This window comes from Nyctereutes procyonoides, unplaced genomic scaffold (genome assembly GCF_905146905.1).
Source record: "Nyctereutes procyonoides isolate TBG_1078 unplaced genomic scaffold, NYPRO_anot_genome, whole genome shotgun sequence".
Classification (NCBI taxonomy): domain Eukaryota; kingdom Metazoa; phylum Chordata; class Mammalia; order Carnivora; family Canidae; genus Nyctereutes; species Nyctereutes procyonoides.
In genome coordinates, this window is record NW_026575131.1 from 51,094,106 (window position 1) to 51,121,774 (window position 27,669).

The 27,669-nt window shown below is 49.7% G+C and overlaps 1 protein-coding gene across 1 annotated transcript; it reads right to left on the reverse strand.

The window, feature by feature from the left end:
* Positions 1-211: 211 nt before the first annotated feature.
* On the reverse strand, positions 212-27,576 carry LOC129522600 (complement C3-like). Its single transcript, XM_055344954.1, has 41 exons — positions 27,448-27,576; positions 27,084-27,291; positions 26,448-26,622; positions 26,192-26,262; positions 26,007-26,095; positions 25,842-25,924; positions 25,517-25,604; positions 24,665-24,767; positions 24,442-24,562; positions 24,084-24,199; positions 23,271-23,411; positions 22,980-23,189; positions 22,542-22,751; positions 21,878-22,039; positions 21,483-21,612; positions 20,470-20,550; positions 18,467-18,664; positions 18,197-18,308; positions 17,813-17,907; positions 17,569-17,708; positions 16,973-17,179; positions 16,212-16,263; positions 15,948-16,034; positions 15,566-15,769; positions 14,208-14,283; positions 13,817-13,985; positions 10,855-10,947; positions 10,540-10,693; positions 9,267-9,436; positions 8,940-9,098; positions 7,486-7,545; positions 6,092-6,182; positions 4,790-4,835; positions 3,647-3,734; positions 3,240-3,326; positions 2,919-3,024; positions 2,475-2,564; positions 2,035-2,121; positions 1,859-1,948; positions 1,615-1,750; positions 212-1,194 (listed from the first exon to the last, which is right to left on the reverse strand). Exons 1-41 carry the CDS (start codon positions 27,516-27,518, stop codon positions 1,062-1,064), a joined length of 4,989 nt encoding a protein of 1,662 aa, XP_055200929.1. The 5' UTR covers positions 27,519-27,576; the 3' UTR covers positions 212-1,061.
* Between the last annotated feature and the right edge of the window lie 93 nt (positions 27,577-27,669).

The window sequence follows — 27,669 nt, forward strand, 5'->3', positions numbered from 1 at the left end:
ATTTCCTGAGCACCTAGTGTGTACCAGCCCCTGCCGCAGGCTGAGAATACTGCAGTGAACAAGACACTCACGACCCCTGGTTTTGAGGAGCTGATATTGTCAGGCAGGAGAAATGCCCATTTAATGATAAAACCAATAAATATATAATATATTCATAAGCATTATTTTCTAAAAAGATTTTATTTATTTATTCATGAGAGACACACACACACAGAGGCAGAGGGAGAAGCAGGCTCTCTGCGGGGAACCCAATTCAGGACTTGATCCCAGGACCCCGGGATCATGACCTGAGCTGAAGGCAGACGCTCAACCACTGAGCCACCCAGGTGCTCATATTCATAAGTGTTATTGAAAGAATAAAGCAGGGTAAAGGGAGAGAGTGATGGAAGGGGGAGGGTCTATTTTAGATACGTTATTAAGGCAAGTATCTTTGAGGAAGTAACATTTAAACATTTAAACTCTGGAATGTTATTCAGCCATATAAAAGAAAAAAATCCAAATAAGGGAAGGGTTCCTTCCATGCAGATACCTGGGGGCAGGGTGTACTTGGTAGAGGAAACAGTGAGTGTGCAAAGGCCCTGAGGTAGGAATCTACTTGGGTGTTGGGAAGACACAGAGGAGGCCAGTGTAATTGAAATGGAATAGGAGGGAGAGGGAGGAGGCAGGTCAGTCACTGCGATGTTAGGGCAGGTTGTGCAGGGCCCTTGATGAATGTTGGGACAGGGACAAATGTATGGACTTTGGGTATGATGTTCCAATGTCTTTTTTTTTTTTGAAATATTTATTATTTATTTATGTATTTATTTATGCATTTATTTATTTATTTATGATAGACAGAGAGAGAGAGGCAGAGACACAGGCAGAGGGAGAAGCAGGCTCCATGCCGGGAGCCCGACGTGGGACTCGCACCCAGGACTCCAGGATCGCGCCCTGGGACAAAGGCAGGCGCCAAACCGCTGAGCCACCCAGGGATCCACTCCAATGTCTTTATTTGCAATTAAGCCCAGTGGCCTGCACCAGCTTGGAAACAAACTCCAGAGGGCAGTGGAGACCTCAGAGTCTCAGGACTCACAGCCGTGAATTCTCATATATTCTGAAAATTCCTTCATCTGGTCCAACAATTCCTTCTTGCCCACATCCCCATCTGACGGCCACTGCATGAGCAACGTCTTCTTGCCCAGGACGTAGATGTACCTGTGGGTGAGAGACGGCAAAGAGGGTGAGGAGAGCCTGGTGCCCTCCCTGCCCTCCTCTGCCCTGATTGGCAGTCTCCCAGAGCCACAGCCACATGTCCACTCCACCAGCCATCTTGGGTCCCCCAGCCTGTAGCCCACGTGGCTGGTGATTAGAAAAGGCTCCCCTTCCTCTGATTCTTTAGTGTCCTTTATTGGAAAACTGAATCTTTATCTACGTCTACAACATCTATATGTGAATGGTGTTCCCTGGAGTTGGGGCTGTACAGTGTCTATACCTCCCATTAGGGCTGCCCTGAAACCTGAGACTCCTGTTGATAGGTGACAGGTGCTAATAGGAAATGTTGACACCAGGGACTGGGCTGGGGTCGGGAAGGGGGCCCCCGCCTGAGTCCTGGGACAGCAGGAGTCCCCCACGCACTCAGATTTGAGTCTCCAAAGGTCCGATGTGTGGCCCATAATGAGATATGACTCCTGTTCTTGCAGCCCCAGCGAGTCATGGCAGGTGGCATGAGAGATGAATTTCTTCATGGTGAGGGGCACAGCAGCGTCTGTACCTGGAGGAGAGGAGACCCATGTGTGAGCGTACACAGGCCTGGCCCTTTTGCACAATGGGGTTCCTGGGGTAGAACCTCACACCGCCTCTTCTGTCCCCTTGAACATACCACCCTTGATGATGGCTTGGAGTTTCATGTTGTAGTAGATGTAGGGGTTGGAGGTGGAGGCCTTCACAGACTCCAGCCTGACCTTGTACACTGGGAAAGCAGGGACGGGAGGGTGTCCTGTTGGATCTGGCCTACAGGTGGACCTCCTCCTGCCTCCTGCCATTTCCCACACTCACCAAAGTCCATGCCTGTCTCACAGGCTGCTGCCTGGAGCTCCTCCTGCCTCAGTTGGCTGCCATCCTTCCTTGGAGATGGACACTGTTCTGGAGCATTGGGAGGGCAAGGCAGCTGCTCTGGCTGTGCTGAGGGAGGGGGCCTCCTCCCATCCTACCCCCATTTGGCCCCTGGCCAGCCACCTCTAGATCTCTGGGTCAGGCCTTTCTGGTCTGTAGGGTACTCCCTTCTTCTCTATGTCTCTTTTCCCCATCTGGGCCCTTTTCTGGCTGTGCCTGACTCTATGTGTCAGTCTCTGTGTCTGGGTCTCTGTCCTCTTTGTCTCTATCTTCCTGTCTCACTCTCTTTGCCTAAACTCAGCCCATAAGACAGCCAGGAGGTGATGATGGGCTCCTGGATCCCCAGCCTGGCAGCCCCGGCCTCAGCGTCCCCACGACCTCACCCTCCGCACATCTGCAGACATCTTTGTGACAGATCTTCTGCAGGTAAGACTGCTCTGTGGGCAGGTTGTAGAAAGAGCTGCACCTCCGGGCTGAGAGACAGACGAATGCCTGGGGTTGGCTTGGGCCAGCGTTCCTGCCGGGTGGGTGACCCCGTGGCTCCGCCCCCGAAGGCCCCCCAACCCCTCACCCCCCCCCCCGCAAGCCCCTCACCCTACCCGGCCCTGCCGGGTTAATTCTGCGTCCCATCCCCTTCCAGACTCCCCACAACTTTGACCTGCTGGGAAGGCCACGCCCTCAACCACACCCCTTTCGGGACCCCGCCCCATGTCCAGGCCCCTCCCCCTTCCTGACCCCGCCCCTCCATCCTTCCCACCTGGCCAGTCTTTCCCAGTCCCTTCAGGGGATACCCCACCACCGCCCCCCCAACCCCTACCCACGCTTACAAGGCTCGTAGTAGTCGTATATGGTGACCTGGGCGGCCTGCAGGAACTCTGCCTGCAGCATCCTGTGGACCCGGAAGCCCAGCACTGTGTCTTCCTTGTGCGAGAGCTGGGGAAGGGAATCCTGAGCTGACCAGGGCCACTGACCATAGGGCACTGACCGCAGGGCCTTGGCCATGACACTGACAATATGGCCTTGTGGCCTGAGGAGCTGACCTCAGACCCCATGGCTCTCTGGCAACACTGCCCAAGGTGCTGACCCTGGATTCTTTGCCCACCAGGCTGCTCACAGGCCTCTGGAAGAGGACACCCAGCCTTCCTCACCTTCTCCAGGTAGAGGACAACGGTGCTGTCACTGGAACTCGTCTTGGTCTCATACTGGAAAGCATACATCTCCACGTCGCTCGTAAGCTGGGGCAAAGGGTGAGGCTTGCAGGTTGGCAGAGACCGCCCTCCACCCCACCAGGTTCCCAGTTCTAGGAGCTCTGGTCAGTGTGAAGTCACTCTCAAGCTCCCAGTCTTTGTCCCATCAACCCCAGTATCGGGGAAACTGAGGCACAATCAGGGCAAGGATTTGTCTAAGGTCATTCAGGGAGACAATCAAAAGTTGGCTGTGGCTACTGACCATGGGGCATTAACCTGGGGGCCTTGACCGCTGTGCCCACACGGAGAGTGTGGGATGTTGCTAGGGCATCCCCCGCCTGCTCAAGAGGAGACAGGTGGGACCTTACCTGTTTGAGGTCATTCTGGTTGGGGTAGAAGCCGGTGAGCAGGGAGACCTCTATGATGCTCATTGTGGCCTCTCGATTTCCCTGGAACCTGGGGATTTCACAGCTCTGGTGTCTCTTCTTACTCTCCTCCTGCCTCTCCCCAAAGCTCCTACTGCCATCATCTCATGTCTGCATGGGTGCAGTCCATGGCCTCCTCCCGGTCTCCCCATTACCCCTCTGCCCCCAGCAGCTGACAGATGTAGCAAATGGGAATCTGATGGGTGGCTTCCTTGCTCAACAACCTTTACCAGACGCCTTGTCTCACTCTTCTGCTTCACCTCCTCCCAGCCAGCTTTCACGTGATTGCTTCTAAGCATCCCTCTCCTGCCACCGGACCCTGGCAAATGCTGTCCTCAGCCTGGAGTCCTCACTCCTCTTTCTGCCCTGAAACATCCTTGCATCTTTGCAATTTCCACTGATCCATCACTCCCTCTGGGAAGCCTTCTCCAGCCCATGCACCAGATCATTCTCTAATTTGCCCTCCTGTGGCTCCTTGGATTTCTCCTTTGCTGTATTTAGTCACATGTATCATTTTACATTGATTCTGGATGATTATTTGGTTATTGTCTGTCTCCCCTGGTAGGCTGTGAGCTCTACCAGGCAGAGAGGGGCTCTGACTTGCTCACAGCTGTACCTTCAGTTCCTAGAACAGAGCCTGGCATTCAGCAGATGCTCAATAAGTGTTTTTATCTGGGGCAGACCCAGGTGAGGGCATCTGGGAGACAGAACAGACTTGGGGTGAGGGCTGGAATGTCTGGAGAAGACGAAGATGGAGAGAACTGTGGGCTTGGAACCAGTTTTGGTCATCTGGGACATGAAGCGTGTTCACCGTGTTGGAGCCTGCCATCCCAGGACGTGGCAGGTTGAAGGACAGGATTGGGGGGCGCAGGATGGTAGCCAAGCGTGAGAAGGCAGGGTGGGAGGGAGGCAGCAGGGACAGGCAGGGGAGGGCAGAATGGGTGGTAGGATGAGGGGGCAAGCATGGAGAAGCAAGCTTGGTTGGTTCCCACCCTCCATTCGGTACACAAGGAAAGTTGGTAAGGAGTCTGGATACTAGGAAGTGAGGCCTTCCTCCTGCCCAGTCCAAGATCCTAGTGCCCTGACCTTGTCTCCATCCGGAGCTGGAAGGTCTCTTCCTCCTTTTTATTATCTGCAGAGAGAAGCCAGGAGTTTAGAGTCTAGGTAACACAGTGTGTCCTGGGTTCAAATCTTGGCTCTTGCCTTGTGCAAGTTGCTTAAACTCTCCGTGCTTTAGTTACCAAATCTGTAAGTAGGGAGCATAATATTCTCAACCAAGGGGAGGTGTAGGATTAAATGAGTTAATGCAAGTAAAGCACTTAACACAGTGTCTTATCCGTGCTTCAGAACTATGTTACTGTTACTACCATTACTACTACTGCTACGACAATGTAGACGACGACGACGACGATGACGAAATGCAACCCAACCCAAAACTTGGTCACTTTTAGTCCCTAAAAGTCCTAGGACTGGTGAGTCTTATTCCCCTCATCCCTACAGTGAGCTCCCAATGGCGGGTCCTGTCTCTTCCTCCTTGGTACCTCAGTCTAGGAACTCTAGGATCCCATTTCTGACCATCTCCACAGCCTCCTACCCCAGTTAAGCCCCCATCATCTCCTGCAAGACCAGTGCAGTCTCCTCCTCCCTAGTCTTTCAGCTTCTGTCCTTGTCCTCTGCAGTCTGTGCTAGAGACAGCCTGTGCAAACCTGTGCTAGGTCATATCCCTCCTCTGCTCAGAACCCTCTATAGCTTCCACTTCACTCTGAGCAAAAACCAAAGTTCCCACTATGGCCCACAAGTCCCTACACCATCTGCTCCCATTACCTCTCCAACTCTTTTTCCGAAAATCCTGCCCCTTGCTCCTCTGTGGACACAATGGCTTCTTCAAACCAAGTGAGCTCATTTTTGCCTCCAGGCCTTTGCACCTGCTGTTCTATCTGCCTGGAATGCTATTCCCTCAGATCCTTCATGGCTCATTCTCTCACTTCTTTCATGTCTGAGCTCAAATGCCATCTCCTCAGACAGCTTCCCCTGGGCCTCCTCCAAGTATGTGTCACCTTTTCCTGCTTTATTTTATGTGGTACTTATCATGTAAGTGTGCTATATATTTATTTTTTATAATGCAGATTGTTATAAATAAATGGCTGTAGGGGTATAATTTATTTATTGTCATATTATTGTTTGTTTCCAGGAGGATTCAGGAAAAGAAGGGATATTTTTCTTGTTCATACCTGTGTTCCCAGGATCCAGAAACAGGGCATGACACATAGTAAATGCTCAATAAATATTTGTTGAAGAGTTGAATAAGGCAATAAATGTGCTTACTAAATGAAAGCTAAAATAAAATAATAGAATAGAAGGTCTAGGAATCCCTGGGTCTAGGCTCACCTTCCAAGGTACTATGGAGAGTCACATTCAGGTGGTACAGGTTGCAGGTGCCCTCCCAGGACTCTGAGGACCTGTGGTACATGGTCAGGATCTGCCAGGGCAGGGAAGGTGTCAGAGACCATTACTACCCACTCCTTTCCTCCTCACGCCAGTCCTTGCCTGCCCAGGTTCTGCCCCTGTTGCTAATTCACAGCAAAGTCTGTGCGCCCTGAATTTCTGGGTGCAGTGACCAGAACACACTTTAGAGTCTAGACCACTTCTGTGTAATAGGATTTTCTGAGGTAACGGAAATACTCTCTACCTGTGCTGTACATATATGGTAGCCATTAGCCTCATATAACTGTTGAGCACTTGAAATGTGGCTAGTGCAACCAAGGAACTGAATTTTTAATTTTACTTAATTTAAATTTAATTGAGGCTCATGGAGGAGGATGACATTCCCAAAGTCACACCACAAAGGCAGAGCTTCAACTGTGACTCCATTGCCAGAAATAGGAAAACGGTCTGCCTCAAGTTTAGTGAACAAGAGGTCTGTCCTCCTGGGCCACAGGGCATGGAGCCAGAAGATATAACAGGGCCCCCAGATATTGGAAGAAAGGGCAGAGTTATCCTCCAGGCACTGAAAGACACGGTGGAGGGAGAATCTTCCTTTGAGGGGAAAGAAAGAGATACCCATTCAGGGACCCAGCATAGGAGGGGTAGACAGGCCCAAAGACCTTTCGCCTCTACCTCTCCTCCCTCTTGATTTATAACAAGTGAAGACCCTTCTGAGTCTCTATTTCCCCACCTGTTAAATGGAGTCCATATTTTTTCCAACTTTCTAGGGGCAGGTTTTTTTTTTTAATTTTTTTTTATTTATTTATAATAGTCACATAGAATGAGAGAGAGAGAGGCAGAGACACAGGCAGAGGGAGAAGCAGGCTCCATGCACCGGGAGCCCGACATGGGATTCGATCCCGGGTCTCCAGGATCGCGCCCTGGGCCAAAGGCAGGCGCCAAACCGCTGCGCCACCCAGGGATCCCTAGGGGCAGGTTTTGAGGTGTCTGTAACTTGATTCCTAGCACATGGTAGTGCCCTAAATGGTAGCTAAAATTATTGCTGATTTCAATCTTGTAATAGACTGCCTCTATTTCCAATAACAAGGGTGGTGGTGGTGGTGGGCTCCAGCTAAGAATCTCATTTAAAAAAATATTTTATTTATTTATTCATGAGAGACAGAGAGAGAAAGAGATGGAGACACAGGCAGAGGGAGAAGCAGGCTCCTCACAGGAAGCCCAATGTAGGACTTGATCCCCGGACCCGGGATTACACCCTGAGTCAAAGGCAGATGCTCAACCCCTGAGCCACCTGGGCGCCTCTAGCTAAGGATCTCATGGTGGGACAACAGACCTACCGAGATTGTGCCTCTCCCACTGCCACTGGCTTTGATCTCTATATCATCCTGGGCAGAGAACTGAAAGGAAGCAAGAAGAGGATTTGAGCACAGAGGCAGCAAAACATGGCTCGAATACAACGGAGTTGGGAAGGAAAGCACACATGGGCACTGAGGCCTCAGTAATTTCCCTAACTCGGGGTCTAGTAACTCACTGCTCCCCCCACTCCCCACATAGATGGTTTGTTTTACTTTTTCTTTTTGATAGAGCATTTGTGATGTCTACACTGTCACAGATCAACTACAACTGCCAATTCAGGCTGTGTACTAATGTACATCTGTTCAATCTGTCTACTTTACAGTGTTTACAGAGATCCTTGTGCACGGAGCCACCACAAGATTCTTCTCCCTGGCATCTCTACATCTACTCTTGTTTCCATCATACATTCTTCCTTTATCAGCTGGAGAGAAATTTTACAAATTCACATCCATTCACATCACCCCTGTTTAAACCCATTGTTATTCTTGTGATACTTCTGCCTCAGGGCCTTTGCACTGGCTGTTTCTTCTACTTAGATATCCACAAGGCTTGCTCCTTCCTTTCCTTAAGATCTTTGCTCAAATGTTACCATCTTGTTGAGAACTTCCCTGACCTTCCTATCTAAAATTGCAACTCGATGATGTGCCCATCCTCCCACCCTGCTTAATTTTTAGCTGTAGCACTTGCCATCATGTAACATATTATGTATTCTACTTACTTCACTGTCTGTCTCAACCATTAGAGTATAAAATTCTACAGGGACATGGATTTTTTTTCTGTCTTGTTCATAACTGAATTCCCAGCACCTAGAACAATGTCTGGCATAGAGTGATTGTTCAATAAAGACGGGTCAAAGTATTGAAGGTAAATATCACTTCCTCCATGGAATAAGATCATGGAGATTATCTTCTTCCTCACACCCAGGATCTTTTCCCCTTTACACACATTACTTTTCCCTATTTCCAGAAATCTATTTTTAAAAGATTTTATTTATTTATTCATGAGAGACACAGAGAGAGAATGGCAGAGACACAGGCAGAGGGAGAAGCAGGCTCCATGCAGGAGCCTGATCTGGGACTTGATCTCGGGACTCCAGGATCACACCCTGGGCTGAATGCAGGCGCTAAACTGCTGAGCCACCCAGGGATCCCCTATTTCCAGAAATCTTAAAATACTTTTTGTCTTAGTTTATTTCTACGCTGTAAGTTTCATGAGAGCAGAGGGCACAGATCTTTCATAATGTATCCCCATTGCTCAAGAGAATGGCCCACTATCGATGCTCAAGAAATGGTGGAATAAATGAATCAACTCATCAACAGTATAGACATTGGTTGTAAGATAATCTTGGACAGGGAGATTGGCAAGGACATGACTCTCGACCTCATCCCCAGTGCCACCTCTGTATGGCCTTCCTCTCTGCCCCTCAGTGCCCTACCTTTGCTGACCGCAGCTGGTAGGCGTTGTTCTGATCGATGTACCACTCCAAGTTCAAGGCTTTCTTGGGGACGCTTATCTGGATGCGGAGATCCTGGACACTATTAAAAGGGACAGCTTCCCGGAAGCGGGTGAGGGCCTCAAGGGCCACCACGGTGGTCTAGGGGTTGGGATGGAGCCGCGTATCAGCACCACCGACAGCGCCCCAGGACCCCCCCCCCCCCCGCAGCATGGCAAATCAGCACCACGGGCAGCTCTTTCCAGCGAGCCGGCTTTGTCAGCACCTCGGCTAGCGCCCCCCACCCCCTCTTTCCGAGGCCGGGGTCACCTGGGTGGACTTGAAACCTCCGCCTAGCTCCCGCTTCTCCAGTAGCCACTTGGCAATGGCGTGCGTCTCATTGTGTCGACCCAACTCCACCTTCTGCATCAGCGCATAAGCTGTGGCCTCAATGGTGTACAGGGAGTCCTCCAGGTTGTCCACTGGCCAGTGGGTTTTATCTAGGAGATGGATTGGCCACTTTGTCTCCCAAAACTGGGCCCATCTACCAAAACCTGTCCTCTCCTTGTGTCATCTGGCCTGAATTTTCTCGTCCACTATTTTGTTGAGCACTTCCTTTATGTGAAACTCCTTGAGGAGGCATATGGACATTTTATTTTCAGAATACTCTAGGAGGACTCTTAACTACTTAGGGACAAGGAAATTAAGGTTTAGAGAAGCTCCTCCATGTCCCACTGGTCCCCCTGCAAGTGAGTTTTCCTAACTCCATTCCTCTTGACTTGAGTAATGAAGTGGATGGTATAGGATCTTTGGGGATGAGATAGGGCAGGCCATGGGAGGCAGACTCCTGTCAGTTAACCACATTTTATGACCTTCTTTCCATCCTTGACCATATCAAGCACCTTTTAAATTCAGGGTATTTTCACATGCCATTCTTTTAGCTTGGAATGTCCTTGGCCTTTCACACAGGTGGGCCTTCTCATCTTTTATTCCAGTTTAAGAATCCCCTTTTCACAGAGGACTCTCCAGTTCTCCAATCTATATTCCTCTTCCTTCATCATCTCTCCCACCCATCTCGTATATTATCATCTTATTGTTTGTCTCAATTTGTAGTTGATCTGTTTGTCTTCTTTTTTTTTTTTTTTTTTTAAATATTTTCTTTTTCTTTTTAATTTTTTTTTTATTTATTTATGATAGTCACACACAGAGAGAGAGAGAGAGAGGCAGAGACACAGGCAGAGGGAGAAGCAGGCTCCATGCACCGGGAGCCCGACGTGGGATTCGATCCCGGGTCTCCAGGATCGCGCCCTGGGCCAAAGGCAGGCGCCAAACCGCTGCGCCACCCAGGGATCCCGATCTGTTTGTCTTCTAATTGCTTCCTCCAGGGATGATGGGACCTTTGAGAGCAAGGACCATATCATTCTTGCTTACCCTGGTTTCTTAGAGTCTGAGCTAAAGAGCTGGCACACCATAGATGCTCAATAAACACTAAGTGATGAATCACACATTGCTAAATTTGAAATCACACGATCCCCCTCCCACTGCCCCCATGGCTGTGGTTAACACATAAGCTGGTTAAGAAGTGGCCTACACTCACACTCACCGTGGCTAGCAAAGCTGTCTAGGCGGTCATTGGCTCGGGGGCTATTGGTGAGGGCCAGAGCATAGGAGACTATAGCTACAGCAAAGGTTGTCTGAATTTTTGGAAGGCATTCCTCCAGGAAGCTACGGGCTCGCTCCATGCTGGCAGTCAAACTCTAGAAAGTCAGAGAGAGGGAACCAGAGGAAGGCTATTAGAAGAAAGGTGTCTAAGAGTTAGAAGGGAGGAATGCACTGAGAGGGACATGAGGATGGGGGGACTTCCTGTGGGCAGAGAATCTAGAGGGCTTGCAGAGTCTCCCTCCTCTTTGGATCTTACCTGTATACCCCGACACAAGTCCTTCCCCTCATTCAGGGCGATCAGGACAAGAGCTGTGAGGGATATGTGTGCTTCAGAGCCTCGGTAGCCACCCTGTGGATACAAGATCACACCCATGATCTCCCTAGTGTCTTGGAGAGACTTTCCCCAACCTCTCCTGTGTGACCTTGAAAAGCTTCCAGGTGCTCAGCTCTGGGCTGGAGGTTGCTGAAAGCAGTGTGGGGAAAGAGAGAGAGGAAGAGGAGGAACCATGTTAAGATGTGCTTATGTGGGGTGTGCATTACCAACCAAAGCCAACAGCCATGGAGGGTGATGTGTTAAACTCTCCACTATCTCAAAGCATTCTTACAGCAGTCCCATTTTCCTGATGAGGAAAGTGATGGTCAGAGAGGGTGGTCTCCCCCCTGCTAGTAAATGACTGACTTAGGGTTCAAGCTCCTCTTTAGTCTTCTAGTTCCACCTTCAGCCTCATTACTGGGTTGACTAGTGCCCTCCCCTCAAAAATTCATGTCCATCCAGAACCTCAGAATAGGATTTCACTTGGAAATGGGGTCTTTGCATATGTAATTAGTTAAATTAATAGAAGGTTACATTGACTAGAGTGGACACTATCCAGTAACTAGTGTCTGTAAAAGGCCATTTGAAGACCCATAGAAAGAAGGAGGGTAAATGGGGACAGGGGTTGGAGTGGTGCAGCTAGAAGTCAAGGAATGCTAAAGACTGACAGAGGTCATCAGGCTAGAAGAGACAAGGAAGGATTCCTCCCCAGAGCCTTCTTAAGGAGCATGGCCCTGCTGATGCCTTGATCTGAGACTTCTAGCCTCAGAACTATGACAAAATAAATATATTTCTGTTGTTTTGAGCCAGCCAGTTGGTGGCACTTTTTATAAGAGCCCCAAGGAATTAATTCCCACCCCACAGTCTCTTCTTCCCACGGTGGCCAATAAAGCCTGTGAACTCTTTTTTTTTTTTTTTTTTTTTTTAAGCCTGTGAACTCTTGAAATCAGGTTGTGTCCCTCCTCAGTTCAGAACCCTCTATAGCTCCCATCTGACTCAGAGGAAAAGCTCAAGTCCTCCTGGCAGCCCCAAAGGCCCTGCACAATCTGTCCAATTCCCTCTGTCAGATCTCCTCCTCCATCTCTCCTCCAGGGTTGCTCACTCTGCCCCAACCTCCTCACTGTTCCTCAAATATACTGGGCACTTCCAGTCTCAGGGCCTTTGCACATGTTGTTCCCTCTTCTGGGAACACTCTTTCCCTAATTATCCATGTGACTTACTCCCTCACCTCCTCAGGTCTGTACAAATACCATCTTCCAAAATTATACCCCATCACCTTGATTGCCCTTCTCCTAAGTCTTTCCCCATATCCCTTCTAACATGCATGCCACATCATTTATGTCTCTCTCATGCTCATTGCCTGTCTGTCCTTCACTAGAGCGTCCACCCCATGAGAGCAAAGAGTTTTATCTATTTTGTTTGCCCCAGGTCCTCAGTGCTTAGAGCAGTTCCTGGAACATTGTAGGTGCCTGATAAATGTTTGTTGATAGAAACCCCAATCTGTGAGCCAGTGAAACCTGTTTGTAGCCCCTCTCTGTACCACTTTTCTGTGCGGCATCTGGTGCCTGCTCACACAGGCCTCCCAACTCCCTAACTCCTCCCTTCATCTGGGGTTGCAATCTGTCTTTTCTGGGTTCATGCATTCACCCAGAGTTTTATTCAGCAAACATTTGCCAACTATGATGAACCAGACCCGCTCCCTCCTCCACCCACCCCCCCACCAGAAGGACTCAGCGTAGGGGTCCCCAAGGCCCTACAGGCTTCAGGCCCTGGTATCTTTCCTCCCTCTCAGGTCTCAGGACAGACTACCTCCTTTCCCATCTTTGGGCTCTGGTCTTTCCCTTTTCCTCAAATGTGCCAGAGCCTCAGGGCCTTTGCATGTGCTGCTCCCTTTGCCTGGAGCTATCTTTCCTATTCTTCCTCCACCAACTCTATTCCTCCTTCAGGTTGCTGCTTTACCCCCACTTCCTTTTGTAGGTTCCTTGACCAGGCATAGCCCATTAAATACTACCTCCTGGTATTTCTTTCCCATGGAACTTAGCGCAACTGCGACCTAAACAATCACTAGTTATAATTATTTGGTGCACTTCCATCTTCCTCCCACACCCCAGCTTGTGAGTACCACAAGGCAGGGACTGTAAATGTCTTGTTTACTGCTCTGTCTCCCCTCTGTCTAGCACAAGGCCTGGTACACAGATTTTGCTGGATTAATGTCTGTTGAATAAGTGAATGACATCCCTACTGTCATAGGTGCAGTAATAGAGACAGGCACAGGGCTGGTATTCAGGGGAGACCCCTGGAGGAGGTGGGTTTGAGCTAAATGTAAAGATAAAGCATAATTTGGCCAGCCAGGGAAAAGAAAAAGGGATGGAGCATGGCTATTCCATACAGAGAGTGCAGCTTAAGTAAAGACACAGTGAGTTGGAGGGATCTGTGACGGGAGTAGTGAGAGATAAAACTTGGAGAGAGATACAGAAGAGAGGCATATAATAGAGAGACACTGTCATAGTCAGCGGTGAGCCATAGAAGGTGTTTGAACAGGGGAGAGACATCCCAGACTGTTTGAAAGCTATTCCTGGAGGCTGATGAGAAGGAATCTTTGGTAGGGATGGCTGGGAGGGGGTTCAGAAGACTCAGCCCAGAGGAAAGAGAGCCAGGATTGGAGCCTGCTGGAAGTGGGGGTGAGAGAGAGCTGGGGTCCCAGATGTGCCCAGCTCCTGTGACATAGTAACAGAGTGCAGGGTGGTCCAGAGCAGGGGCATGTGGTGCCAGGCCCTGGCTTTTTCCTGTTCTCTTTTTACCTGTAAACAGGTCAGGGGCCTGAGATTCACCTATCGGGGCACAGAGCCTGGGTTTTATTTGAACAGGCCAGGCAGGAGGGGGTGGGGGGGGTAGGGGTGGGCACCTGCATCCATGCCATGATCACGGCGCCTTCCTCCAAGAAGTGCCCATCCTCTGCCTGCCTCTGAGTGATGATCCAGTTGGCAGTGGTACAGAGAGAGTGCACGTCAAGCACGCTGGTTGTCATGATAGGGTAGGCCAGGGCGAAGACCCGGAACACATAGCTTGTGAGCCTGTCGGGGGACACAGGGTGATAGCAGCCAGGGGATTCTAGGACAGGGGCATCTACTCTAGGGGCAGTCTACTCCTGCTCCAGGGGTAGCAATCTTTCTGGGCCAAAGGCTGCCTGCCCCAAGCCCTCACTGCATGGGTGCTCTTGGGTTCATCCACTCCCAGGCTGGCCCTCAGGCTTCACTCAGGGCGGTGGTGGCAGGGCTGCCAATCCTTGCTCTTACCAGGTACTTCCCGGATTTCCCTTGCTGGTGTGGTAGGTGCCGTGTTCACTCCGATGGGTCAGCATCTGGGTGTAACCTGGAGAAATGGGTGGGGGAGAACTTTCAGGGAGATTTGGCATTTGGGTGTGGCTGTGAAGGAGAGTCAGTTATCAGGCATAATCTAGGGGGCAAGATGTGGGTGTGACTTGGGGGTGCATCACATCTAGATGCAACCATAGAAGGGGACTTGTCTAGGTGGATCAGGAGGTGCCTGTAGGGCTCAGGTGTGACCGTGGGAGCTGTGTGCAGTGTCATCTGGGAGTCACCTGGGAAATCGCCCCATTGGGGTCCTCTGGGGAAGGGTATGACTAGGGATTGCTGCTCAGGGGGATTGTGGGAAGTGGAACCCAGGAAAGGGGGTACTCTGGGGGCCACGACCTAGGAGCTTCCTTGGGGGTTGTTTCTTGGCTATAAATTAGGGATGTCCCTGTGTCTGTGCAAATTTGTGTGTGTGTGTAGTTTTTTTTTTTAAGATTTTATTTATTTAGTTATGAGAGACACAGAGAGAGGCAGAGACACAGGCAGAGGGAGAAGCAGGGGAGCCCAATGGGGGACTTGATCCCAGGGCCCTGGGATCATGCCCTAAGCCAAAGGCAGATGCTCAATCACTAACCCACCCAGGCGTCCCGTGTCTGTGTAGTTTAGGAGAGGCTACTCCTGGGTATAATCTTGGAAGGGTACCTCTCAAGTGTATTCTGAGCATTGCTACTTAGGTATTATATGAAGGTTGCTTGGGAGCTTGAGGTTTGGGGGTAACTTTGGGGGTCATAGTGTCTGGATGATACCTGAGGGTATTGTTAAGAGCACCTGAATGGAGATTTGGTGTCTGAGTGTAACTGGGAAGAGGGGTCAGTGCCCAGATTAACTTGAGAATCCCTGTCTAGGTGTAACCAGGAGTGTGCATTTCTGGTAGTTACCTGGGAGGTGTGGATATAACCTGGAAAGGGGTATTAGGGAGGCCACCACTGGGGGTTATTCTGGAGTTTTCTGCTTGGCTGTTCTCTAAGGGTATAACCCAAGGCTTGGCACTGACTGGGTGTAACCTAGGACAGGGTCTGGATATAACAGAACCTGGAGGCTGCTGCTTTAGGAGTAAACCAGGGTGTCTGTTGTCAGACTGTAGTCTGGGAGAGGGGTCCAGATGAAGGAGTACCTGGGGGACTTGGTACCAGGTTGTAACCCGGGAAATGAGTCAGAGTATGAATGTTATTGTTGAGGAGAGTCCCATGGGGGCCACCCTCAACCCTTGGGGTGCCCTAGCCACCCTTCCAGAGAGTCCCAGACACTTTCGTTGAGGTCCCAGAAGGAACCCTTCTCACCGCTGACAATGTTCTTTATCACCTGCTCCCTGAGCTCTACCCCAACCTTGCCCCAGTGGCCAGTGGTGTCCAAATAGTGGGTCAGGATGATCACAGGTGCCAAGGAGCTCAGCGTCTGCTCAGGGCAACCAGTTGGGACCCTCAGCAGCTTCCATGTTTCTTTAGATGTCAGGGCACCCAGGATTGTCTCGCCAAGGATGTCACCTATCAGGTGAGCAGAGTCATCTGAGGAATGGCCTAAGCCACCATGGCTCCCCGATCATACCACATGAGCACCCCAACCCATCCACCCCTCCTGCCCCTGTGCCCAGGCAGGCTTGGGAGGAGCCAGCTCCCCAGTCTTCCAATCCCTCCCCCCAGGAGTCATCTCTGTCCTAAGCACCTTGGACACTGATAAACACTTCTGCTTCTGTATTGGGCACCATGTTCAAAAAGTTCTGTCTTGGCACTACTTGCATCTGGGTTTGACCTGGATTGAGCAGACACAACCTTCTATGACAAGCAGATTCTGGGGCTGGGGAGGTCAGGGTGTGCAGAGCCAGGAGGAGCTCAGACTGCCCACCTGACCAAACCCCCTCATTTCAGCTCCTCCCTCCATCCTGATGTGGCCCTAGAATCCCACATGCTCCCTGCAGACCCCACAAACCTTGAGGGTTCAGGAGGATGCTGTGGGATATTTGCTCTATCTGCCCTCCTGCCTGTGAGATGCAATGATGAAGCAAGTTAAAACAGCAATAACAGCAAGAATAGTAATAACGACGATCACAATGACAGTAGGAGGAGGGATTAGTTAGCTATAAAGAGCACAGACTGGATGCCCAATTATCTGGGTTCAAATCCCAACCCTTCTACATTCTAGCTGTGTGACCTTGGGCAAATTACTTAACCTCTTTGTGACTCAGTTTTCTCATCCGTAGAAGATTCCTACTTCATATGGTTGTTCTTAGGGCTCAATGAGTTACTATTCTTAAAGAGTTTATATTGTTAAGTGCTGAACATGTGTTTGTTAAGTAAATGATTAAGTAAATAAGTAAATAAAATATTGTTGATGGGTCGCACACAGTCCGATGTGTGATATAAATAATTTTCACAGCTTTCTGATTGCTATTCACAGCTCTGAGTGTGATGATTATCACACTTGGCAAAATGAGGAAATGAGGGCTCAGAATAGTTAAGTTGTCCAAGGTCACACAGCAGAGACAAGGCTTGAACCCAAATCTGACAACAAAGTCCCACAATGAGGGCTCTGTGACTGAACTTTCAAATCCATTCTCTTGTACCTCATTCCCCTCTGAGAAGCCTGTTTGTTGATCCTGGGCATACCTCTCCATCCTGTGATCACAGCCTGGGAGCCCTGGGGAAGCCCCGCAGTCTGCACCAGTAACAAGAGGTGGGGGCACCCATTACCTTGACCAGAAGTGTCTTCCTTATGTGGTCCTCAACCCCAATGCTCACAACCCTGACCTCCACGTCCACTTTGCCTGTCTCAAGTGGGAGAAGCAGAAAGGGCACCATCTTGGAGGAGTTGGGGGGCACGACCACTCTCTGGCGGGATGGGGCTTCTTTCTTCGAAGCACTGCACAGCAGCTCCTTGTGGGGGAATTCCACACGGACCTGGACAGGGTGGACAGTTAGGGGGCCCTGATTCAGGGGGTGGCCCAGGATCCTGGTCACAATTCCCTCCCTGCCCCCACTCTAAAAATCCCAAGTAGGTGACAGCACAGCATAGTGGTTGAGAGTGAAGACCTTGCCTACCACATATGTGCTGCATGACCTCAGGAAAGTCCCTTAATCTCTTTGTGCCTCAATTTCCCCGCATCTACATCAAAAGCAATAATAGCCATCTGCTGGGATTATTGGGTGTTTTAAATGAGAATATACCCCAGAAGCTTTTTCAAAAGGGCAACCACCTCACTGGCCCCTTTGAATAATGGACACACTCCAAACCCTTTATAAAACACACTGGTGGATGGTTTGAGAGGAGGGGCAGGATCAGGCTTCACCTTGACCTGCTGTCTCCTGAAATTGTACAGCACGGCTTGGATCTGGATCTGCTCATTCCTGACCACGGAGGAAGGCAACTTGAGATCCACAAAGAATGATTTCATAACCGTCAGCTCAAAGGGGTCTGAGACGCAGAGACCTAGAGCCAGGGGAATGTGTTAGCATTAAGCAGAGGCCTGCTGTCCTGGGGCTGGGCAGGACCACCATTCTCCCATTTCCTTAGCTCTGGGCTTGTGGGGTCACCTTTTCCGGCTTTGAGGCTGACAGCCACTAACTGCCACGTGGTGATGGAATCTGGCACATTCACAAGAGTGCTGTAGTAGGAGATGCCTCTGGAACTGGTGGGGTAGGGGTGGGCATTAGTGAGTTTGTGCTGCCTGGACTGTGCATAGCCTCTGCACTGGGAGTCACTGTTCAGGGGTCAGTGGGTCACCCTATCAGAGACATCATCACTAGAGGGTTGTCCTTGTGGGGGAACCACTGGGATTTGTATCCCCATCCAGAGTGGTTCTTATCATGGGACTATACTGAGAGCTGTCACCAGTGGGGGCCACTGGCTATGACTGACATCCACTGATGCCTGAAAGGGCCAGGGACTAGATGCTGTCATGGGAACTGCGGTCCTACCCTGAGTTACTTTTCGGCAGTGTAAACTTCTTCCAGAGCCAACTCTCAGGGAATAAGGTCCGGACAGGCTGGTCATCGAAGAAGATGTCACCTAAGTCCTCCTCTTCATCCGCTGGAGGAAGTGGGTGTGAGGCAGTGTCTCCTGGCATCTCTCCCATGGTCTTGCCACCCCAACCTCTTATGGCCCTTATCTCCCCTTGACTTGTCCCATGGCACTTCATGCCCCTCAGGCGAGCCCCAACCCCCTCCCTCCTGCCATGGCTTCCTCACATGTCCCCAAAAGTAGCTGTTCCTCCCGGGCTTCCCTAGTCAGGGCCTCAGACAGATGGCAACAGCTCAGGAAAGCAGCAACACAGGTTGGCCCATAGCGGACATGCCGGGTCCTCTCCTCACACGACAGCCCCACTGGGCTCTCCCGGAGCCCAGCATCACAGCATTTTCGCTCCAGCTCTGTCTTGAACTTGTTCACTGTGGGCCAGAGTTAAAGGGACAGAGGAGGGGTTAAGTGGGATCGGAAGAAGCTGGGGCCCATCTCCTTCAATGCCCCGTACACCGAGTCTCTATTATCCATAACTCCGGCAGATGCTGGTCTTTGTACCTTCTCCCTGAAGCCTCACATTGAACCAATGTGGTGGGGTCTGATGAGGAAGCTACACAACAGAGAGATCAATTCACTGGCCCATGATCTCACAGCTCCCAAGTGGCAGAGCTGGGACTGGAATCCATGCTGCTGGGGTTTCATTCTCCTCCTCCCCTTCCTTCTTGACAGGGATTCGTAATACCATGTTTACATATTAGAGATACCATTTCCGCTTCTTTTTTTTAAAAAAGATTTTATTTATTTGGGAGAGAGAGCACAAGCAGGGAGAGGGGCAGAGGGAGAAGAGAAACAGACTTCCCATTGAGCAGGGAGCCCGACCTGGGTCTCAACTCCAGGGCCCTGGGATCATGACCTGAGCTGAAAGCAGACCTTAATTGACGGAACCACCCAAGCACCCTATTATTTCAATTTCTGATTTTCATCATGTGTTTTTAAAAAATCAAAACATAAAACTAGTAAAGCATGGTGTCAAATTGAATGCTTCTAAGTTAGCAAACTGAAGGAATGCACTTAAAGATAAAAATATAGCAATTCTCAGGCACTTGGTGGCTCATTCGATCAAATATCTGACTCCTGGTTTCAGCTCAGGTTAGGATCTCAGGGTCATGAGATCAAGCCCTCTGTCGGGCTCTGCACTCAGCATGGAGTCTGCTTGAGATTCTCTCCCTCACCCTCTCCCTTCCTCTCTGCACCTCCCTCCTCTCACACTCTCTCTCTCTCTTCAAAATAAATAAATAAATAAATAAATAAATAAACAAACAAACAAATAATCTTTAAAAATACATAGCAATTCAAAAATCATTGCTTACCATATAACATGATCATAGTTAAATAATATAACTTATTATTACCCTAAATGAAACAATAGTTTATATTGTAAACTTTTCCCACGATGTTAGGGTAATTTTTTTAAATACCAAAATTAGAGTTAAAGTTTTATCCCAATTTTTATTAGGCTTCACTTACTTTCTCTTTATTTAGATCCATAAAGTCATAACCACTGCTCAAAAAGACTGAAAAATCTGATATTCATAGAATCCATGTTTCTAACATTACTCAGTGCTGCCTCACATCTTCCTCGAACTCCAGACTCAGAGCTTCTTATTCTGGCCCGCACTTTGACCTTGGGGATGTCAGGTTCGCTAGCAATTATCCACTGGCACCCAGCACCCATCTCTCCTTTTGTCTACACTCTCTTTTTTCTCACAGAGCCTAGACATCTAAAAGCTACATTTCCCAGATTCTCCTGCTGCTAGGCTTTTGGATATGATTAGATTCCTGCACCGAGACACTGTTGTGTAAGATTTGGAGGGTGGAAGAAGTGGAGACCATTTTCTCTGTGGCAGTGGTAGCTGACCGGTGAACCCCAGTCTACGTGTGTTTTTGTACTGCACACGTTGCTGCGTTTCATTATTTATCCACCAGCATTGCAAGAGATATTGGCAGTAGTTTCTTGAGATTTCATGCATTGCAAGTACTGCAGTGAGGTGATCTTGAGTTCCAGCAAGCAGCCCACAGACCATCTAATGATTTTGAAAGTACCAAACTCCCATCATTAAATCCCTCCCTCTCTGCTTGAAGTACCTAGAGTGGTTTCAATATTCTCCTTTAAGCTCTAATGTATACTGTAGGTTAGGGAGCCAGGAGGGGCATGTCCAGGTTTATCTCTGACCTGCATTTATTTTGGCCTCCAGCTTCTTCAGGGAGCGGCGGCGGCGGTGGCTATCAGGGGGGCTCTGAGGGCACTGCCAGTCTGAGGGTCAGAGAGAAGAATGAAGGGGCCACCGTCAAGACCATTATCAACATCCTTGATATTTATTGGGTACTTACAGAATGCCCAGTGCTTTCTAAGCATCATTTCATTTAATCCCATAGCCTCTTCATATTCAAGATTCACCACTTAAAAGCTGTGCAATCTTCAGCAAGTCTTTTATATTTTATTTTATTTTATTTTATTTTATTTATTTTATTTTTTCAATAAGTCATTTAACTTCTCTGAGCATTAATTTCTCCACCTAGGTAAATTGGTATAATTATAGTTTTCTCAATGAGATCCTGCATATAAAAGTACTTAGTAGAGTGTCCAGCTTGTAGTCAACAGAAACTGTTATTGATAGTTGAAAGGAGACACTCCAAGTTGTCCCTAGTATCCACCCCCTCCCATTATCTGTGACAATGAAACCTGTCTCTTTTGTGTATTGCTCAGAATGAAAACCACATTTCCCAGTCTCCCTTGCAACTAGGGCTACACGACTGAGTTCCAGCAAGTGAGATTTGAGAAAGTGTCTCTGTTTCCCACTTCCCTTCATACTTTTGCCTTGCATGAGGTCCTGATGAGGTGCCATCTTGGAAAATAGCAGAGCAACAAGCTAGAAGGAGCTTGAATCCCAGAATGACCTCAGAACTGTTACTGAGTGAGAAATAAATTTCTACCTTGTTTAGGCTATTGTTAGTTTGTATCTCTGTTACTCATGGCCAAATCTATATCTTAACTAAGATGTAGTGAATCACTTCTATTATTATCCCCATTTTATGGACAGAGAAATTGAGCCTCGAAGAGGAAATGTAACTGGCTCATGGTAAGGGGAAGAGTCTAGATTTTAGTCTGTCTGACACCAAACTTCATGTTCTTATCCATTAGACAGCACTGCCCCCCCTCCGCCGCCACCCCCTCCCTTCCTGTACCTGAGCTTGCCAGGGTGTGCATCCCTGTGCTCATCTTCAGGTCCAATCCAGCATCCTTGAATACAGCAAGTTTGTCTTTCCCACTGCCTGCTGTACAACCAATGTCATGTTCCTCCACCACATCCCAGACCTGTGGATTAAGATAGGAGCCTGGATTTGGAAGCTGTATGACCTTTTTAGGAAAGGAGCAATGGTGCACTGTAATTGCTGGCTCAAATAATAATTCTCACACCACCTCCCTTTTATTGAGCTCTTACCACCTTCCAATCTCTAGCTGTGTTCTAGATCCTTGAATTCTTGTATCCATCAGTGTTGCCCATTTTACAGCTGAAGAAGTTGAGGCCTCAGTTAGAACCTCTAGGTAACCTCTTGGCCCAAAGCCCATGTGTTCTCACCTTCTTCTGTGTGAGCTTGTCTTTGCTGTTCAAGACATAGACAGCCTTGTCCACAGCCACCAACCCCACTGTGGCCTCTTCATCACCTGTCACTTTCACTTCCACCAGGCTGTTTGGCTCCAAAGTCTGGAATTGTCCTTCTTTCTTCAAACCAACCTTCAGCTGAGCCAGGAAAAAGAGAGATGTCAGAAAAAGGGGCTCGTATGCTACCAAGGGGCTTCCCCAAGTCCACTTTTAAGTTTATGCTCCTTATTACTCTGGTGGAGCATCCAGAACTTCACCAGGCCAATCCCAACTCCATATACTTGCATAGTCTCCATGCCTTAGGTTGAGCTTTTTTTTTTTTTTTTTTAAGATTTTATTTATTTATTTGAGAGAAAGAGAGAGCACAACCAGGGGGAGGGACAGAGAGAGAGGGAGAAGCAGGCTCCCTGATAAGTAGAGAGCCTGATGCAGGGGCTTGATCCCAGGACCCTGGGATCATGACTTGAACTGAAGGCAATTAACCCACTGAGTCACCCAGGTGCCCCTAGGTTGAGCTTTTAAGGGCACATCTCCACTTACTCTCCCCTGCCTTCAGACTTGGAGCTCTTCAACTTGGACAGCCTCTTGGCCCATCCGAGCTTTATGATGGTAATGTAAAACTTCAAGGAATTTGGCTTACCGTCCCCATACATCTGTCATTCACATCAATCCATACGGAGTCAGCCACCAGTTCAGGATCCTGACCTGTTCCCCGAGGCAGTAAATAAAAGGCCAGGATGCGGAAGGAGGGCAGCATCTCTGCAGTCACATCAATGATGGTTGATGTGTAGTGACTCCCACGTTGCTTTGATTGATATTTGGCATGCACAATCCGGCCCTTACTCAGGACCTTGGAGACAAGGGAGGACAAGAATGAGAAGGGTAGAGTCAACATTTTTCTGAGGCCGTCTTAGCTCACAAGGGAGACTCACGGTTCCTTTGCTTCAGCTCCTTAGTCTGAGGCCACCCCAAATGGTTCCCACCTTTGCATCACTGTTCATAGTGCCTCCAAACCAGCTAGCCAGGGATATTCCAGGGAAATAATTCCTTAGTTTCAGTTTTAGTCCTAGCCACTCACCAGGATGGTGAAGTGAGTGATACGGTCCTTGGTGTCATGATTCTTATGTTTTGTGTTAAGGCTCAACTGGATGCTGCTGCCAATATCTGTGCCCAACATCTTCACTTCAATGTGCAAGAAGTTCCCTGACCCATCTTGAGTCATGTAAGGCCAAGCTGTCATCCTGGCTGTAGCCTGCTCTTCTGGCCGGAGAGGCTCAGCAGTTTCTACCTGAGAGAAGTGATGGGTAAGTAAACTCTCAGCTCTTCTGGCTCACACAGGTCCATCATCCTTGCCCCATTAGGTTGGTACCAGGATAGAGAGCTGCTCCTGATTTTCAACTGTGTTGATGGTCAAGGTGGCCACTCCATTGTCTGAGGTGTACTCTTTATTGTTTTGACATTGGACAAGGACTCTAGAGGCTGGGGACCCATCAGGATTTGAGACGAAGACCTGAGGTGGAATTGAGGTGAGATTAAAGACAGGCCTGGGGGTGGCCTGGCATGAGAAGTGAGTACTGGGAATCTGATTTGGACAAGACTGCCTTGTATAGCTGTAGAAGTTGTGCACTGAACAACAGTAGGGGCACCATTCATATTAGAGTCTTTATGCATGGCACCCCCTCAAATTTTGGAGTATGCAATCATATGTGGTGGCCCTGGATGTTGGTGTGCTGGTGGGGTGGAGGTGGAGGGAATTGGAATGGAGAGATGTAGAGGGCTGGGGAAAATCTTTAGTAGGACTGGCACCAAAGGATGTCTCTAGTTTTCCTAGTGTCCATCAGACTCCCCAAGGTCACTCAAAATGAATGCATGTAAAAACAGCGTGCTTGCTGTACAAATGTAGCCTCAAGATAACCCTCGAGCACCACCTTCTAACCTGACTGTGACCACTAAGCCCCCTACAAAGAAATTGTGGAGCCATCACAGTGCTTTGGGGGACCTGGGTTGAGACTTGAGAGAGACTTGGGATTGGTCCAAGAAGCATGATGGTTCAGTTCTCAAACAGATGTATTGTTGCGGGGGCGGGGGCAGGTGAGTCCAGTGTGGGCTTTTGTCTCCTGAGAGGGGTCTGTTAGGGGAAGGGAGCTCTGAATCCCTGGATGAAGTGAAGTCAGACTCTGACCTTAAAGTGGAAGGGTATCCCAGGCTTGAAATACTGGGGTGTCCTGGTGAACTTTATGTTGTATGGGCTCCGGACAATCTTCACCCCGGAGGTCTCAGCCTGGACCATCTCACCCCCTGGAGAGATGGGGGACTGTGAGGTCTGTGGAGGAGGTTCAGTTTCTTGGGGAAGTGGAAAGGCTGCTTGGCTTCACCAAGACAGGGAAGACAGTAACACAATCTAAGCTCCTTTTAGTCTTTCTGGCATTTTCACCTTCCTCTGATACGGGAACAGGCTGGGAGGTGGCCCATGGTCACATGTCTAGGTTGAGCAAGAATGCTGTTTTGACCTCTGCCAGGGGCTTGGGTGAGAGTGGTACCTGAAGAGAACACGGTGATGTTGACAAAGATTGAGGCCCCAATGAAATCCTCTTCTGGGCCTTGGAATGTGGATATCAGTGTATCCTTCTGGAGGGAGATGTGGCCCAGGCCTTCAGAGATCTGCTCTCAGGGCCAAAGAGAGAAGAAGAGATGGTTTCTTGGGGAGACAGGAAAGTTAATGGAAAGGGCTACTGGTGGGGGAAGAGGTCAAGACTCAATCACCTCCACTCTCTGCAGGGAGCTCTGGATGGGCATCCGACGGGAATCCAGCTTCACCCCGAAGATGGCCAGAGCATGTCCATCCACTGGCTTATTGAATATATACCTGGGGGTGGGTGGAGGGTCATCCCACTGTCTCTGAGGCACCCACACAACCTCATGTGACTGCAGAGATGTCATATATGACCTCATGAGGCTGTAGGGATAGTGGTAAATCTTTGGGAGGGAGAGAGGTGGCCCCTGGAAACTTAAATGGTTTCATTGCTCATCTACACAACCCTGGAAGGTGACAAACATGTCCTGTAAAGCCTCATGTTGGGTTGCAGATGTGGCCTGTGCAACCTCACAAGATGGTAGAAGTAGCCCATAAAACCTCGTGAGACAGACTAGACAGGATGCATAGCATGATAGAGCTGTAGGAATGGTCTGAATAATGTTGAGAAGTGGCAGGCATGGCCCTTACAACCTTGACTGGACAATATGGTCTCTACAACCTCATACAGCTGTGGAGGTGGTCTGGACAATTTCATAAGATGGCAAATGTACCTGTGCAACCTTCCAGACCTTCAGAGATGGTCTAAGCCGTGAGATATGGCACGACTCCATTAGATGGGCAAGGTGTCCTATACAACCCCAGAGACCAGAAGGGATAGTCTGCAGGTTGCTCCTGCGCAAGGACATCCAGTCTGGACAACCTCACAAAACAATGTAGGTGGCCAAAAATATCTCATGGGTGGCAAAGAATACCTCTACCTCTACCATACCTCAAGTGCCACAGAAGTGGCCGGCTTCTCTACTCATTCACTTTCTTGGCATTCCTGGTCCTATGTCCAAGCTGGGGACAAGGGGACTCACCAAGCCTCAATGTCCACACCCAGAGCCTCATCGTTAAGGTAGAAGAAAGTCTTATTTGGCTTCAGCTGGACCTCAAATGATGGGAGCACTGGGTGGAATAAAGGCAGTGGGCACCCTCAGTATTTTGCTGTTCCCCCATTGTCTCCTCCCTGCTCACTCCTTCCTCAATGACTCTGGCAACCCCCAAGGATTGGAACGCGTGTCCTGTTCACCAGAACCCAGCTTGGGCCCTCACACACAGTAGGTGCACCATGAGACCTCTTTTCCACTTCCCACCCTGTTTCTTGTGGGTCCCACCTTGCCCTGCCCATCACACCCTGCTCACCGTACTCCCTGACATCAAAGGCTGCCTTGAACTTTTGCTTGGCCGCACTTTGGTAACTGGCTTCGATGCTCCAGGTCCCAAGACTGAGGCACAGAGAGTCAGGAGAGATGGAGACTGAGGAGGAGAGCCTCCATCCCTCCATCCATAGGGCTCCCAGCGAGGCACCTGACAATCTCTGGGAGTTTAAAGGAGCTTGCGAAGAAACCTTCCTTGGCTATCAGATTCTGGCTGATTACAGTGATCCCCTCCGGGTTCTGTGGGGACAGGGGGTGAGTTGTTCATGACCCAGGCCTTCAGCACAGGATATAACCTCAGTATCTGGGATCCATCTTCCCATAAAGAGAGGCCACCTTGATGTCCAGAGTGAATATTCTGGCCACAGGATCCATCTTGTGGTCCACAGTGAATACTCGGTATTGAACTGGAGAGAGAAGAAAGGCTCTTAGTTCTGGACAGAAGCTGGAGAGGGAGATAGTCATTGGGATCTTGGGCAGTGAGGAGTCATTGGACAGAGGGAGACCTTGGGGGATGGAATATCTCTCCCAGTGGGGGAGACAGGGAATGAGAGTCAGCATCTGCCCTAGGCCAAGGGCTTGGGGGCTTTACCCAAGTGCTCAGGGGTGTAGATAGTCTTGTCTGTCTGGATGAAGATGTAGCCAGCATGGGGAGCCACCAGCACTATCTTCTCCATGAATGAAGGGTTTGAGGTGGATGCCCACGTTGCCCGGATGATGACATACTGTTGCCCTGATTGTTGGGGGTATATCAGGCTCTCGGGAATCTGGGGAGAGATGCTCACACTCCTCAGGCTCTGCTGAAGTCTCTATTCCTGGAAGCAAAGCCCTGAGCCAGATCTCAGGAGAAACAATTGAATGGGGGCCATCTGTCGTTGGGAACAAGGTTGTCTTGTCTGGCTCTGCAGGTTGCTCCTGCGCAAGGACATCCAGTCCAAGGGGGAATGCAATCCCGTCCGAGCTCAGCTTCCCAAGCCACCAGCAGAGGGCGCCTTTTATTAATTCTTACAGAGACCTCTTCCGGCTATTCACTGCCCTTCTTGGAGCTCAGACCCAGGGGCCTCTGGATTTCTAACTGGACAGGACATAAGAGGAGCAATAACCATATCCAAACCCTGCATCTATCCCCCAGTGTCCCTCATGGGAAATCCTTCTAGAGTCTGCCCCTCTCCATCCTTGCTGACCCAGAACCTCCCTTGGTGGCCACCCATCCGGGCCTGTCACCTACCATCACAGATGTCTCTTTCATAAAGTGGTTTGCTGGTGAGAGAGTGAGGCGTCTCATAGCCACCACTGTTTCCTTCATGGGGAAGTCCCACACGGTGAGGTTCACCTGGAGGTTCCCAGTGAGGGGCTGCAGGGAGTCCGAGTGAGCCTGTACATGGATGTTCTCAGGAGTGCCGACCCGCAGGGCTCGAGGGGTCACCAGGATGTACCTGCCAGTAGACAAACACAGGAGCATGGGAGGACTCGGCGGGGGTGGGGGGGTGGGGGGAGTGGGCAGGAGCAGAGAGACAGAGTCACATGCATGGAATCATGCAGACAACAGACATGCAGGCTGCGGCTGAGGGCCTTCAGGTTCCCAGGCTCACAGTGGCTCGGCATGGGCAAGAGAGGTCCTCAAGAGGAGTAGAATCAACCCCACGGGCCAGGGCATGTCCATGGCGGCGGGGGTGGGGTGAAGTGCAGCCACAGGCCGCAGGTGCCTATCCTCTTGAACACCCCAGCTCTGGTCTGTTTGCCTTGGCCTGTCCTGATCGAGTTAATATCTAAACAGACATGGGGAAGGAATTCCCATAAGTCCAATGGGGAAC